Source organism: Procambarus clarkii, chromosome 26 (genome assembly GCF_040958095.1).
Source record: "Procambarus clarkii isolate CNS0578487 chromosome 26, FALCON_Pclarkii_2.0, whole genome shotgun sequence".
In the NCBI taxonomy this organism is placed as follows: Eukaryota; Metazoa; Arthropoda; class Malacostraca; order Decapoda; family Cambaridae; genus Procambarus; species Procambarus clarkii.
In genome coordinates this window covers 5,085,389-5,102,510 of record NC_091175.1, presented here as the reverse complement: position 1 = coordinate 5,102,510, position 17,122 = coordinate 5,085,389, and the positions used below count along the sequence as shown (strand labels likewise).

Genomic DNA, 17,122 nt, shown 5'->3' with positions numbered 1-17,122 from the left:
TTTATGTAAAGGTATTATATTTACAATAATAATGGTCATGAATCAGTGACGACATCTGAGGTCAGATCCAGTCATTTACAGGAGCCGGGAACTTCACCTTCCATAGCCTGAAGGAAGAAAGTAAATGTTCACAATTAGTATTATTACATAATACGAATCAGCTCGATTTGTAGATTATTTTATATAGTTCTAATATTTATTCATATGTTAGTACATTATTCAATGTAACTGCACTGCATAAACTGCATTTTCCTGTACTTACCGTAGCCATACCGGCGGCCATATCCACCGAAACCACCGCCAAATCCTCCAAGTCCACCGCCGAATCCGCCTAGGCCACCACCGAAGCCTCCAAGACCACCGCCGAATCCACCCAGACCACCGCCAAATCCTCCAAGACCACCGCCGAATCCACCACCGAAGCCTCCAAGACCACCGCCATAGCCTCGTCTATAGATGATGCCTGGAGCACCATAGGCAACGGCCACCATCACGGCCAACACCGTCAGTACTGAGAGGAAACGCTGTCCAAGGAAAGAGTAACGTTTGCATTTGAGAATGATTAAAAAAATAAAGTCCTTATAAAGAAGCTATCTACTGAAGACTTTATAAAGAAACTAACTACTGCTGTCATTATAAAAAAGCTATCAGTAATAGAGATCTACTGCAGTCATTATAAAGGAGCTATCAGTAATAGAGATATAATGCAGTCATTATAAAGAAGCTATCTGTAATAGAGATCTAATTTCAAAATATTACATATAGTAGGTGTAACATTTACCATGGTTGTAAAAGTTGTTGTTTTGTTGAGGAGTGAAGCTAGAGTGATGCCGAGGAAGGGTGTGCACGACCTTATATAGGACCGGCGACGCCTCCCCCCCACCGTAACCTTCACCAGTGCACCTTCCGTGCTACGTAACAGGACAACCTTGTTATTTTAATTAAATCTTCAAGGGGGAGTGAGGTAGACAGTTCATGAGTTACAGTCTTGTATAGCTCAGTAACACTAAAAAGCGGATTACTGTCGGTACATAATACTGGGAGTAAAATTATTGTCTTTAAATCTAATGAAAGAAATATAACTGTTGTTGTGGGGGAAAATATAGAGAAGGAGTGTGGGTGTAGATTCTGAAGACGTGTTAGGAAGATGGAGAGGCTGTGAAGATGTTAAAAATGTTATGGATAGTGTGTGACGTTTCCAGTGAATAGGTGAGATTAGGAGGGAGTGTGTAAAGAGAAACAGGAAGGGTGTTTGTTGGGGGTGGAAGGGGAGGGGAGGGAGTGCAAAGGAGAACTAGGCATCGGGTCGTCCTGGGCACTGTCGCGTAACTCATCAATATCTGAATGAAAGAATGTCTGCATATTTCTGTGTGCAAGGTGTGGAAAGAAAATTGAGAGGAGGCGAATTGGAGAAAGAGGGGTGGTGGAAGGGGTGTGAGAAAACCAGGCATAGAGGATATCCCTTTAGTCTACTTCTATAGTGGAGAATATCTGTTCCTTTGACTGTCAAATGTTGGAGATGAAATGCTTCGGGTAGCCTCAACCATTTTGCAGTGGTGATGGTCAGGGGTACATGACGGACATAGGGTAGTGAGGCTTGCCAGCATTCATGTCGAAATAGCTTGTCAGAGTCACGATCTACAATTTTTGGCACTGCATGCTGACTACACCTATCTAATCATTTAAAAATTAAAGAATAACACAAATTTTATTATTATACACACTTATCACGGATCGGTGGAAAATTAACATAAATGTTCAGCTATTTAAACTTTTGCCTTGACCATAATATTATTAAACAGACGATCCTCTTTCAGCTTCAAAAAACTTTATGAAAATCTGCCCATTTCTCAAAGAAAATGGGTAACTGATATGTTCTTGAAATAATCAAACTGTTAAGCTCCTCCCATCTTGAACCACTCAAATGCTAATGGTACACCATTATATTAATTCTATAAAAGAGAGACTAAGAGATAGTCAGCAGAGAGACAAAGGCAGATAGTCTGAGTCACACAGAATTACACGGAGGAAGACAAACATAAAATGAAACGGACAGACAGACAGAGACTGAAAGAGAGAGAGAGAGAGAGAGAGAGAGACACCTATAGAGACATAGTGGTTACAATGATAGAAAAAAACAGAGGCAGATAACAACACACAGACAGAGAGAATGGCAGAGACAGAAAGATAGTGAAAAGGGGAAGGAAAGGCAGGGAGAGGGGGAATGTTTGAAGAGAGGGGGGGGGGAAAGAAGGTGATATATGAGGGGAGTGGAGGAGACAGGTGGAGAGGGGAAGGAGCGATGTGGTATAGGAGAGATAGTGAGAGCGGGTGGAGAGGGGAGACAAGTTTTAGAAGAAGAGAGGTTAGAATGGTGGAGAGGATTAGAATGAAGGGAAAGTCGGAGAGAGGGAAGAAGATGTAGAGACTAGAGGGGATTATGATGGAGAGATGAAAAGAGAGGGGAATTTGGGAAGAGAGATAAGAAAGGGAAGATTAGGAGACAGATGAAACAGACTCGGGCACACCTGGACACCTCCCTCCCTCATATTCTCAATAATGTTATCGAGCTTCACGACTGTTTGTAACTCATGAACTGTCTTCCTCAATCCCCTTCAAGATTTAATTTTATAATAACAAAGTTATCCTGTGACGTAGTAGGAAAGGTGGACTGGTGAAGGTTACGGTGGGTGGGAGGCGCCGACTGTCCTATATAAGGTCCTGCACACCCTCCCTTGGCATCACTCTGGCTTCACTCCTCAACAAAACAACAACTTCTACAACCATGGTAAATGTTACATCTACTATGTGATGTTTTTCAAATTACTGGTAGCTTCTTCATAATGACTGCAGTAGATAGTTTCTTTATAATAACTTCAGAAGAAAGCTTTTTAATAAGGACTTCATTAGTTACTTTTTTATCGTAATGTAATGCAAACTTTACTCTTTCCTTGGACAGCGTTTCATCTCAGTACTGACGGTGTTGGCCGTGATGGTGGCCGTTGCCTATGGTGCTCCCGGCGTCATATATAGTCGAGGCTTTGGGGGTGGTCTTGGAGGATTTGGTGGTGGATTTGGAGGCGGTCTGGGTGGATTCGGCGGTGGACTTGGAGGATTTGGCGGTGGTCTAGGCGGATTCGGCGGTGGACTTGGAGGATTTGGCGGTGGCTTTGGTGGATATGGCCGCCGATATGGATATGGTGAGTACAGATGATGCGGTCCATTAAATCGTTTACTATCAAATGTATATATATATATATATATATATATATATATATATATATATATATATATATATATATATATATATATATTAATATATATGTATGAGACCTGAATGAAATATTCTACTTATCGAGCTGATTCGTATTGTAAAATAAAACTAATGAGAAACATTTACTTTTCCCTTCAGGTTATGGAAGGTGAAGCTCCCGGCTCCTGTAACTGACTGGATCTGACCACAGATGTCGTCACTGGTTCATGACCAGTGACGATATAAATTTTAAATATAATACCTCTACAAACAGCTGTGATTTAACTTATTACCTTTGGGAACGACTAATGAACTTTTGAACAGAACCATATATTTTTAGTGTTGTCAATGATCAATCCTTTTTCCTCTTCAGTAAAAAATATTCATCTATTGAACATAAAAACTGTCAGATGATAATTATTGAAAAATTTCGAAATGTTGACAAGGAGAGACTCTGATTTAAACTATTGATCACAATAAGCAACCGCGATCTATGGCATCAAGTGTTGCTGTCTTTAAACACAAAAATTCAGATGTTTAATTCTTTATTTTTTTATAAGTATTTGTCTCTGTTTATTACCATTACATTAGATTAATTTCAACAACAGATCAGATAATTATGTGTTTTAATGATTACAAATTTGAATTCAATTAAGTTGTTATGCAATAAACTTTAATAGTCGTGGAGCTACTTGAACATTTTAATCACCTCTGAGGGATTTAGATAACAAGAGTAAATTAAATATTTTTCCCGCGCTATTGCTGATTGCATCAAATATGGCACTGACAGTGTTGCTGATTACATCTTATATGACACTGACAGTGTTGCTGATTATATCAAGATTCCTGAGTCGTCCTCCTTGTGAGGTTTAAACTGTCTGGTACTTCTGAAGTTCCTCTTCAATCTAAGCTTCCAGGGCCTGGTTGGCAGGGTGGCGGTCCAGTATATTAATATCCAGAGTTCGAATATCTGATAATCTAGATGGATGATACTCTGATAATATCTGATAATCTAGATGGATTGCTTCTTCATGTCGGGATTCAGTACCCGGACCGTCCAAGGTGTTGGGCACTATTCCCTCTTTGTCGTTTCCCAAATCCTTATCCTCATATACCTTCCAAGTGCTATATATGTCAGAGCTATTTATATCCGTTTGGAAGGGATAATTACGCTTTTTCGTTATAATTTCCTTATCTAAGAAAATTGTAGACTGCATCAGACATAGAGGACTGTTGGGTTTTCCTTCTATAATGGACATATTGTATCTTTTTATCTCAAGGTCTTTCTGCCTGCCTCACAGACATCATAATTCCCAGATCTTTTACATATTGCTTTCCGTCTATGAGTAGGTCTGATTGTGTCCTTTATTCTGTTTCGTTTAAGTTTTTCGTCTCCACCATACCTAAGAACCTCGAACTTGTCACCGTTAATCATCAAGTTATTTTCAGTTGCCTAATTGAAGACTTTATTAATATCTGCGTGTAGATTTTCCGTGTTTTCTGCATTGGAAATTTTCATGCTGATTTTTGTATCATCTGCAAAGGGTGGCATAAAGATGCGACTAGTATTTTTGTCTATATCCGAGATAAAAATGAGATATAGCAGTGGTGCAAGGACTGTACCCTGGGGTACAGAGCTTTTCACTGCACTTGGGCTTGATATTTTTGATTGACCGTCACTCCCTACATTCTGTTTGAAAGAAAATTGAAAATCCAGCTCCCCATTTTAACCGTGATTCCTGTTTATCTCATTTTATGGCTATCACTCCATGGTCATATTTGTTGAATGCCTTTACAAAGTCTAGGTATTCATCATCTGAATTTTGCTTTCCTTCTAAGACTTCCTTGAATTTGTCATAGTGGTTGAGTAACTGTGACAGGCTGGATATTCTCGCTCTAAGTCCATAATGTCCTGGGTTGTGTAGTGCAATATTTTATATAAAACTAGAAATTTCATTCCTAATCACTTTCCAAAGTTTTATAAATGTGGTTATACCGAACTGACCATGCTTGGCATGTGCCCCACAGGGATCAGAGTGCAAAGGTGAGTGAGGTTTACCAAAATGTTCTGGAGACCAGCCTCAGACTTTTTTTTTCAAATTAAACATATATGGATATACAGTAAATGGTACTTGTTGGGTACCCAGCGGTGGTTGGCTTCTATCTTTCTGACTGTCTCTATGCCAGTCTCTCTCCCACACTATTTCTCCGTTTTTTTCTTCCTCTCCTGTTCTCTTTCAGTCCGTCCATCTCTCTCATTTTCTCTCCCTCATTCCCATTTTCTTCCCCTCTCTCTGACCCGTTCTCTCTCTCTTTAATTCGCTATTTCTCTCTGGAAACATACAATATTCACGCCCATAAACACGCAACTTACCCATATCATTACTTTTACAATTGTTACTTTTGATGCAAAGTTGTAAACAATGTTGTTACTTTGTATGCATGATGAATAGCTGCAAAAATTTGCTTCCATTCCTTCCCTTCTATTTCCATCTCCTTCGTTCTCCCCAAAATCCTCCTCTCACTCTCTCTCTCTCTGTCTTTACACTTTCTTGCAGTCGTCCATCCTCTACCACTGTCCCCCTTTCTACCCACAACAATCCTCTCCTTTCTCTCTCTCTCACTGCTCTCCTCCCATCTTCTTTCATATGTCCCCTTTTCCTCTCTCTGTTCCAGTAAATGGAATACTGAATTCACGTTTTTGTATTTTCACATTTAAGTACATCTCCATTTGTGCAGCTGCTCTGGACAATAAAGGAGAGAACAGAGTGTGTCAAGAACTAGCTCCGTGATGCTATAAATCCCCATCACACAGGATGGTTAGTCATACAGTCCCATTTGATCAGTAGTCTACACTGTTAAAATTATGGTGCATTGAGGATATCATGAAGAACATAACATCGAATAAGGAAGCATTGATAAAGGGATAGGGATAAAAAGAGTGAGGCAGACAGACAGAATTAGAGACAAAAAAGAGTGAGAGAAACATTGAGATAATAAGAGTGTGATACACAGCACGAGCGAGAGAGACCAAGTAATTTTCTTAGGTAAGGTAATTATAATCAGAAAGCGTAATTATCCCTGCCAAGCGCTGACATACATAGCACTTGGACGGTATATGGAGATAAGGATTTGGGAAACGATAAAGAGGGAATAGTGACCAACAGCGTGGATGGTCCGGGAATTAATTCCGAACTGAAGAAGCAATATTTTTTCATTCACTTACATTATCAGAGATTCGAACTAAGGATATTAATATACGGGAGCGCCGTCCTGCCAACCCGGCCATGGATGCTCAGATTGTAAAGGAACTTCAGAAGTACCAGCTAGTTTAAACCTCACAAGGAGGACGACTCAGGAATCATGATATAATCAGCATCACTGTCAGTGCCATATGAGATGCAATTCGCAATAGCGCGGGAAATAATATTTCTTTTACTCCTGTTATCTCGATCCCTTAGTGATGATTAATATGTTAAAGTCGCTCCACGACTATTAAGTTTATAGCATATAAAATGTTTTTAAATTAAAATATGTAATCATTAAAATATAATTATCTAATCTGTTCTTGGAAATCATCAAATGTAATGGTAATAAAAAGAGACAAAAACTTATATTAATTAGGAATTAAACATCTGAATTTTCGTGTTTAAAGACAGCAACACTTGATGTCATAGAACGTGTTTGCTTATTGGGATGAATAGTTTAAATCAGAGTCTCTTCTTGTCAACACTGAAATTTATTCAATAATTATCAACTGTAAGTTTTTATGTTCATTAAATTAATACTTTTACTGAAAGAAGGGATTGAACATCGACAAAATATTATAAAATATCTGATTCTGTTCAAAAGTCTGTTTGTCATTTCCAAAGGTAATAAGTTAAATCACAGCTTTATGTAAAGGTATTATATTTACAAAATAATGGTCATGAATCAGTGACGACATCTGAGGTCAGATCCAGTCATTTACAGGAGCCGGGAGCTTCACCTTCCATAGCCTGAAGGAAGAAAGTAAATGTTTCACAATTAGTATTATTATATAATCCGAATCATCTCGATTTGTAGATTATTTTATATAGTTCTAATATTTATTCATATGTTAGTACATTATTCAATGTAACTGCACTGCATAAACTGCATTTTTCCTGTACTTACCGTAGCCATACCGGCGGCCATATCCACCGAAACCACCGCCAAATCCTCCAAGTCCACCGCCGAATCCGCCTAGGCCACCACCGAAGCCTCCAAGACCACCGCCGAATCCACCCAGACCGCCGCCAAATCCTCCAAGACCACCGCCGAATCCACCACCGAAGCCTCCAAGACCACCGCCTAGCCTCGTCTATAGATGATGCCGGGAGCACCATAGGCAACGGCCACCATCACGGCCAACACCGTCAGTACTGAGAGGAAACGCTGTCCAAGGAAAGAGTAACGTTTGCATTTGAGCATGATTAAAAAAATAAAGTCCTTATAAAGAAGCTATCTATTGAAGACGTTATAAAGAAACTAACTACTGCTGTCATTATAAAAAAGCTATCAGTAATAGAGATCTACTGCAGTCATTATAAAGGAGCTATCAGTAATAGAGATATAATGCAGTCATTATAATGAAGCTATCTGTAATAGAGATCTAATTTGCACAATATTACATATAGTAGGAGTAACATTTACCATGGTTGTAAAAGTTGTTGTTTTGTTGAGGAGTGAAGCTAGAGTGATGCCGAGGAAGGGTGTGCACGACCTTATATAGGACCGGCGACGCCTCCCACCCACCATAACCTTCACCAGTGCACCTTCCGTGCTACGTAGCAGGGCAACCTTGTTATTATAATTAAATCTTCAAGGGGGAGTGAGGTAGACAGTTCATGAGTTACAGTCTTGTATAGCTCAGTAACACTAAAAAGCGGATTACTGTCGGTACATAATACTGGGAGTAAAATTATTGTCTTTAAATCTAATGAAAGAAATATAACTGTTGTTGTGGGGGAAAATATAGGGAAGGAGTTTGGGGGTGTAGATTTTGAAGACGTGTTAGGGAAGAGGAGATTTCATTTTTTTTCTTTATTATGCACCCCATACCCATCTCGTGGGCGGTGGTGTAAAGGATTACAGAGGCACATAATCGGTTCAGGAACTGAACTCTCTAGTTCATTTTGCTAATCAAATAAACATTTTTGACGCTAGTTACACAATTATTAATGTTATATACATGTACACATATACATACATGTACATATATATATATATATATATATATATATATATATATATATATATATATATATATATATACATATATATATATATACATATATATATATATATATAATATATATATATATATATATATATATATATATATATATATATATATATATACTATATACATACACCCACGTACTTACATATATACCCATATACATATGCAAATACGTAACTATACACATACACATACATACTAAATTTTTCAATTATGGGGGGAAGGATATCTGGTTAGTATATCATCTGGGAATTATGTATTGTGGGGCTGGATTTTCATCTAGTGAATCGAGGCTCTTGGGCCACCAGCTATGGGAGCGGGGCGTCTCATCTTGGAGCAATCTTTCAAACATTGGGTCCTCTAACATTTCGATGGTGTTCCACACCCTGATGGCTTGGTGCTGCAGTCTGATGTTTAGTGGCTTTATGTTCAGGAGTTCATGGAGCTCCTGGATTGTCTGATCATATGGTGGACGGTGTTTTGCTGCTCTCCTTAGCGCCTTATTTTGCACTGCTTGCAGTTTTTGCCCGCGCCTTCACAGATACCTCCCCACCATGGGAGGGTGACTGTGGGTGGGAAGGGGAGGCCGAGCTGGTGGCGGCCCCCACCTCGAGAGGAGGGGGGCGATGACCTTCCACCCCGCCGGCCGGGGCGAGCCACACCTGGCAACTGTGTACTGTGGCACCCGGTGCCCAGATGAGTGGCCAGAGACGCTCGCCGCTGTTTCGTTATCCAGAATGAGTCAAGGGCGAGCGGGGAGTGAGAGTGCCAGCTGTGGCTCACCGTAGTTGATGGCATAGGACAACTTTCCACCGATGGTGACTCTCCATCATCATGACGCGGCGCCTTGTAGAGCGGGGCACTGCTTGTAGGGGGCGGCCTAGCAGCAGCTGGGCAGCTCTGGTGAGTTGCCATCACGCCCGGAGAACGACAATTAACGCATCTAGTTGCCACCATCTTCCCGTCGTTGTAAAGGTCAACGCACCTCTTAGAATCATGGTCACCAGCACACACTGCACATCGGTGGGTCCTGGAGGTGCAGCGCACTGCAGTGTGGCCCCAACGCTGACATTTGTAGCACCTCCTGTGTAGGGGTATATAGCGAGCCACTCTGTAAGTTCTACCCAGCGCTAGGGGCACTGAGAGTCGCTTGGGAATTTCCGTTGATGCTGTAATGCTTGCAACGATGAGGTCATTCTTAGTGCGGTGTGGGTTTCCCACATTGTCAGACCGGAAACACTCTGGGTCAAATGCACTTGTTAACACCAAAGAAGACGATTTTCACCTTCACTGAATCATCACACGGTGCTGGCAACATTTTTATGCCAGCATATTCCCTTGTTAACAAGTCGTTAATAAATGCATCATCATTCGTGACAAAGACATGATTGTCTTCATCTCTCTTTATCTTCATGCGTTTAGTGTGATGGGCTTTTGAGATTGCAGAAAACCACTGAAATCTATCAGCAAGACCAGTGCCAGGAGGGAAAAACACGCGGATTAGTCGAGTTCTTTCCTGCTGTAGTCGCCTTTTTTCCCTCTTGCTCACCACCTTTTGGAATACAGCCCCATTTTCTTCTTGGCTCTCTCTTGCATGGAGAGAGACTTGTGTACCAGCAGCAGGTGAATTAGGAACAATCTGGGCTGCTGAATGCACATCTGGCAGCAGCGGCGACTCACCTGGGACAAGGGTGGTTGCCTTGATTCCTTTACTCTTGTTATTTATGCAGATTATTTATATCACAGTGGTGACAAGAAAGCATGTCCATCGATGAAACTGCTCGCTGGGTAGAGGGCTGCGGATTATCATGCAGCATCACGTACATTGAACAGCCAATAGCACGTTGCTCAATCGTTAGCATAGGAGGGGTGGAGGAGATTTGGCACCAGGGTCACGGGAGGGCACCAACCTTTTTAGTTGCTTTAGAATCCAGTACACCAGCACAGCTTCTTATTGTTCACCTTTACTGCAACATTTCAACCTAAGGCCAACACACCATCCTCAAACGTCAACAACACTGCACACACACAATTAACGGATGTAGAAGTTGGTCAGGTTAGCGTATTTACACTGAACTGAGGCTACATTGTTTCAAAGTCACCAGCGTCGCCGGACGAAGAACAAGGCAATCACGGCGCTGTAGGTAGTAGGGCGCAAAACCTATTTTCGTGCGCCCGATACACGTGTGGTATATGCCAAATGGCGAGTTAAGAGGGAAGGCCTGAGGCTTGTCCCCTCACCACCACCTTTCCAACACGGCTGCATGGTCCACCTTGTTCTCCATCAAGGGCACTTCCTATTTAGCAGTGCAGGTGGTGACCATACCACAGACACACACCTATTCTGTATGTGTGACCCAAGTGTATATCACGGCTAAGTTGTATAACTCCTTAGCACCGACTGTATCCATTGTGTAGTAAATCTATGTGGGAGGAGGCCTGGTGCGACCGATTGCTCCCGAGGCACAGGAAAGACTGGAAGATGGAGAGGGTGTGAAGATGATAACAATGTTAAAGATAGTGTGTGACATTTCCAGTAAATAGGTGAGATTAGGAGGGAGTGTGTGAAGAGAAACAGGAAGGGTGTTTGTTGGGAGGTGGGAGGGGAGGGGAGGGAGAGCATAGGAGAACCAGTTACCGGGTCTTCCCGGGCACTGTTGGGTAACTCATCAATATATATATATATATATATATATATATATATATATATATATATATATATATATATATATATATATACATATATATATATATATATGTATATATATATATATATGTATATATATATATATATGTATATATATATATATATATATATATATATATGTATATATATAATATATATGTATATATATATATATATATATATATATATAATATATATATATATATATATATATATATATGTATCATACTTCTAAAAGGAAAAAAAAAAAAATCCGAGGGCAGCGGAGGATGGACGCGCACGTCACCACAACACTGTCAGAGACACCACTGACACGACCTGTTTGCCGAGCAGCGGCATCCCACAGGTATATATATTGACCGTAATATATATATATATATATATATATATATATATATATATATATATATATATATATATATATATATATATAGATGGTCAATCTACTAAATTCATGTAAATTATCATTTATTACCCATGAATTTGAGGGTTTCCAGAGCCTGTGGGCTTCTTAGATCACTGATGCGTTTAATAAATGTTTCTCGCGATATCACCTAAATTTGTGTCATTTGTTTTTGTTAAGTTCACATTGCTGTTTAATGTAACTACGAGTTGTTAGTCTCTTTGACATAACACTTCAGTGATCTCAAAAGAACAAAAATAATCTGTGTTGAATTATTTGCTGATTTAGTTAATATATAGTAAAATGAATAAAAAAAGTGCTTCACTAACATTACGGTAACATTGGACTAACATATGTGCTACGATTTAACAAATGAAGGAATTAAAATGTCTTCTTTGACAAAATATTTATTGACAAGATTATTCAGTTAACATGAACAATCTCCAACTCTGTCAACTGCACTGTCCGTCAGTTTTATCGTCCTGAAATTGCAATTCAATATTAGTTTATGAAGTCTGCAAAATATGCCTCTCATGATGCCGTATAAACGAGAGAAATATTACTGTGTATTCATGGTGCATTTAAGTGATTTTCAAAGTACACACATAATTGCCAAGAACATTGATGATTATAATTTTATTATTTACCGTATATAGCGAATCTCTTGCCATTTCTGATGAGACCGTAAAGACCACCAATGCCGTAATATCCGTAAAGGCCGCCTCCATGACCAATTCCACCAATGCCATGTCCCAATCCACCGCCCAATCCACCAATTCCACCGCCCAGTCCACCAATTCCACCGCCGAGTCCAATTCCACCGCCGAGTCTGCCGAGTCCACCAATTCCACCAATGCCATGTCCCAATCCACCAATTCCACCACCTAGACCTCCAATTCCGTGGCCAATTCCTCCGCCCAGTCCACCAATTCCTGAGCCAATTCCACCGAGTCCGCCACCTGTTGGTTGAAAGTGTTTAGCGTAAATCATGAAGTTCAATAACAAATCTTAATTACTATAACAATAATTAGTAATAGGAAGATTCACAATATAAAAACGAGTCGAGCTTGGCCTCAGGCCGGAGTCGGGGAGAAAAACAACTTCCGAAACCCTTTATGTGTAAAAACATGAAGAAATAAATGGCTGCCAGAAACCCATTAACATAACATTCAACAACGTAGTGGGAAAATAGTATCATCTAAGAATCCGAGTTGTTATGCTCCAACTCCCTTCTCAGGTTATGTTCATTCAGTCCAGCGGCCGACCCCAAAGATGCCCTCGTCATTTTTTCAGCCCCTCCTAATAAACCAAGGGCAAATGATCGTTAATCCAGAAGTCAAATCGTCTGTTCACTAATGATAAACACTGTACACACGACTCACAACTGATGACGTTCGAACATTTCTGGTAAAGGGATGTAAATGCTTCACCCAAATACTTCAAATACAAATAATTGTCAACAGAACCTAAACACCTAACCTAAGCCTAAATTTGCACAATTGTTAATATAAAATAATAATTATTTATGAGGAAATTTCTATTCTGAATGCACAGTACATTGATGACTGCGTCCATGGGGTTGACGGCCAGATAGACGAGCATTGCCTGACGATGGGTTGCAATTTTAACATGCTATTCATTCGAAATAGAAGTTTTATCTAATATAAAATAATATAATAGTGCATATTGTGCATATTATGCATATTTTGCATATTTAGGCAAAGGTTAAGTTAGGTTTTCAGGTTCTATTGGCAATTATTTGAATTTGTATGGGCCAAAGTATGTCCTTTGCTTTGCTCACAGGGAAGATACCAATCGCTTATGACAACCATCGATTGAGACCTCATCGCTCTCTACGATTAAGGAATATTTTCATTCCCAAAAATATGAATTGGTGTGAGGTGAACCCTTCGCTTATATTTGTTTTTGCATATGACTTTAGTACACTTGTGTTCTCTGAACCATGAGAACATTCTTGAAGCCATCACGTTGTTGAAGAAACATCGAAATAAAATTGAAGATTAAGTGATTTAGTGTTTCTTTATGTTGAAAGGATAATATCCATAATTATAATAATGAAGTGTTTAATTTAATGTTTATATATTAAATGTGTCCAATAGCCGTAAATAGCTAATGAGCAAATTTTTTATGAAATGATAAGCATTAAAATGATAAATGTTTTTCAGACATTTTCTCCTATTGAATGACAAAATTTATCGCTTTTGAACTATATAATCTAGATTTTGTTTAATTCGGCCAAAAGTAACAGAAATTCGAAGACATCACACATAACTAAATCAGTAGTTCATGTTCATAATGTTATATAATTATATTTTAAAGAATGTATGAATTTTGATGTAAATAAATATTTAAAAATAGCAAAACTCGCTTTGCCTATTAATCAAATCGGGCCTTGCTTATTAGGTCAAGAAGTGTTCAAATGGGTATAAATATCCAATAGAAACTTCAATTCATCGCAACGACTACTGGGAATACAAGTGCAGGGAAACAGGACGGATCCTTCGCATGGTCGTCCCTCAAGAACGCCTCGACCACCTCTGCGACTACGACACCTTGAAGAAGGAAATTCGACCAGACTACCAACTTCGGGGAACTGGGATAAGGAATCCAATCTTCTTGTAACACCCGGGCATCTCCCCCTAGACCGGCCGACTGTGGCCAGCCCGCCGACAGCCCTGCTAACTCCTGTGGTAATTAACTGTTAGCAACGTGTGTACCCCATGAATTCTCCGGTCTTACCAGCCTTATGGATTTGGATTGGATTGGCACGTCCACGGACCCCATCCCACATCTCCAGTATCAGCTTGATAATACAGATATTAGCTCCAAAGAGCCTCCACTTACGTGCTCACCATAGCCCATGCTACTTGGAACTTTTTGTTCCGAGTAGCTGAAACTAAAACAACAACAACAACAGTCAATTCATCGCTCAGTAAAAGTAATCAAAGTTGAATTAAAATTAATGACGTATATTTAACGTAGAACCAACCACTCCTGGATACTGAGCCACATGGAAGGTTCTGGCTAAAAGACACGATATCAGTATCCTCTGTTTCATAAGAATAATTAATTCCTAAGTAAGAAATATCTTTTCAACATTTATTAAACATAGTTTTAATAGCTAAGGAGATACTTAAATCATTTACTTAGCTAATAAATGAAATAAAATAAAATTAAACTGACTTTCAATATGAACAGCACTCACCTAGTCCTCCATAGATTATACCGGCATACGAGACGCCCACCATCACGCCCAACACCGTTAGGATGCACTGGAATCTCTGTTATTGACAAAAGTTTCAGAATTCATGTTGAAAATATGATAATTATATATTAACAATATGACCTAATTATTCCATTTATGATGCAGAATATAAAGTACCTTCCTTTAGAAGGAAGGTTAAATACAACAAATTACCATGATTGTAGAATGTTTGCCGTTGAGGAGCTGAGCTACAATGATAGTGAGATTGAATGTCTAGGAGCTTTTATAGGGCTGGAGGTAATTCTCACCCTGTGACCTTCTTGACCTGCCCCTTGCAGACCTTGTTCTGCTACCCAGGCATGACTAAGCAGCTTTTTTTTCCCTCATTTTATGTTTTCACATTATCATCGTTCGTCACCTTCACCTTAAAGCGTCTAAGCTTTCTCTTTGTAATGTGGTCAGTTCACTTTGATTTGTTAGAAATTGCGTGTAAAAAGTTTAATGCAGTAAGCTTGCAAAAGTACCGAGCGATGACCTAGTATGAGCTACATTTAACTCAAAACGGGTTATCAACCATGAATTGCCTTTATATTAAACTCTCGAGTTCAACTAACCTGACTGAATTGGTTTCCATTGAGTGTATTTCTTTAGAAAATAGAAATATTTCATGAAAAGTTAAGGCCTTAATATTTTAATATTAATCACTAGTTTTTGTTTAGATTTTTACTCATCTTGATTCATAAAAATAAAGGTATTACATTCTCCCCTCTAACTGAGAAAATTAACATTGAAAGTTCTGAAACATTTTCTCTGGCAGTTTTTTGTTAGCCTATCCAAGTAGGATGCTGGTTTGCTAGAGTATAATTATTCCCAACTTTCTTAAGTGTATACTAAGCAGCATGATGCATGTTTGGGTCTTTTGTTATTAATGTACATCTATATTAATGTATATATATATATATATTATATATTATATATATATATATATATATAAATATATATATATATATATATATATATATATATATATATATATATATATATATATATATATATATATATGTCGTACCTAGTAGCCAGAACTCACTTCTCAGCCTACTATGCAAGGCCCAATTTGCCTAATAAGCCAAGTTTTCATGAACTAATTGTTTTTCGACTACCTAACCTACCTAACCTAACCTAACCTAACTTTTTCGGCTACCTAACCGAACCTAACCTATAAGGATAGGTTAGGTTAGGTTAGGTAGGGTTGGTTAGGTTTGGTCATATATCTACGTTAATTTTAACTCCAATAAAAAAAAGCGACCTCATACATAATGAAATGGGTAGCTTTTTCATTTCATAAGAAAAAAATTAGGGAAAATATATTAATTCATGAAAACTTGGCTTATTATGCAAATCGGGCCTTGCATAGTAGGCTGAAAAGTGCGTTCTGGCTACTAGGTACGACATATATATATATATATATATATATATATATATATATATATATATATATATATGCGAACAAGTCTGAATGGTCCACAGGACTATATGCAACTGAAAACTCACACCCCAGATGTGACTCGAACCCAAACTGCCAGGAGCACCCTGCTGGCGTACAGGATCCCTTAACCGCTCGACCAACACGACCGGACAAAAGAGGATGGTAGCCGAGGCTATTTCCATCCTCCCGCCGGCACTCGGTTGGTAATCTTGGGCATGGTATTTTTATCAAATCACCTCATTCTTTGGGGCACACATGAGGAACACAAATGCAAACAAGACAAATGCTAACTGGGGACCATTCAGGCTAGACTTTCCTAGTTTTAATTCTTGACACCAATTCACGCATGACACAAATCCTGCTAGACCTAGATGCTCTAGTGGCATGTATGTGCGGCGTCATAGTGACATGTACATTCACTGTTTTTATACCCTTATACAAAGGGTATAAATTGGATAAGTTTAGATTTAGGAAAAACTTGGGGAAATACTGGTTCGGTAACATGGTTGTTGATTTGAGGAACCAATTGCCGCAAAACGTGATGGAGGTGGGGTTCCTCTATTGTTTCAAACGTGGGCTGGACATCTGGAATTGGAGTGTCAGACCACGAATGAAGAATTGAAACAGACTAAGAAAACAAACATAGGAATGTGCCTTAATGCCAATAGTGCAGTCACTATTGGCATTAAAGGACAATAGTGACTGCACACACCACAGACGCATTTTTAAATTTTAACATGCTGTTCATTCAAAACAGGAATTTTCTCAAATATAAATTAATATTATAATATATTAGCATATTGTG

The 17,122-nt window shown here is 39.0% G+C and overlaps 3 protein-coding genes and 1 long non-coding RNA gene across 4 annotated transcripts; 1 reads left to right on the top strand and 3 right to left on the bottom strand.

Annotated features, from left to right (window-relative positions):
* Positions 1–906, bottom strand: LOC123756678 (uncharacterized). The gene is made up of 3 exons (XM_045739908.2): positions 782–906; positions 263–524; positions 1–107 (listed from the first exon to the last, which is right to left on the bottom strand). The coding sequence occupies exons 1-3, from the start codon at positions 782–784 to the stop codon at positions 94–96; spliced, it is 279 nt and encodes a 92-aa protein (XP_045595864.1). The 5' UTR covers positions 785–906; the 3' UTR covers positions 1–93.
* A 1,836-nt stretch (positions 907–2,742) lies between these two features.
* Positions 2,743–3,526, top strand: LOC123756682 (uncharacterized). The gene is made up of 3 exons (XM_045739911.2): positions 2,743–2,788; positions 2,960–3,200; positions 3,413–3,526. Exons 1-3 carry the CDS (start codon positions 2,786–2,788, stop codon positions 3,424–3,426), a joined length of 258 nt encoding a protein of 85 aa, XP_045595867.1. The 5' UTR covers positions 2,743–2,785; the 3' UTR covers positions 3,427–3,526.
* A 3,619-nt stretch (positions 3,527–7,145) lies between these two features.
* LOC123757011 (uncharacterized) lies at positions 7,146–8,076 on the bottom strand. Its single transcript, XR_011229650.1, has 3 exons — positions 7,928–8,076; positions 7,409–7,669; positions 7,146–7,251 (listed from the first exon to the last, which is right to left on the bottom strand). It is a non-coding gene; the product is annotated as an uncharacterized lncRNA (long non-coding RNA).
* A 3,920-nt stretch (positions 8,077–11,996) lies between these two features.
* Positions 11,997–15,106, bottom strand: LOC123757010 (uncharacterized). The gene is made up of 4 exons (XM_045740413.2): positions 15,045–15,106; positions 14,832–14,907; positions 12,253–12,564; positions 11,997–12,087 (listed from the first exon to the last, which is right to left on the bottom strand). The coding sequence occupies exons 1-4, from the start codon at positions 15,045–15,047 to the stop codon at positions 12,080–12,082; spliced, it is 399 nt and encodes a 132-aa protein (XP_045596369.1). The 5' UTR covers positions 15,048–15,106; the 3' UTR covers positions 11,997–12,079.
* Between the last annotated feature and the right edge of the window lie 2,016 nt (positions 15,107–17,122).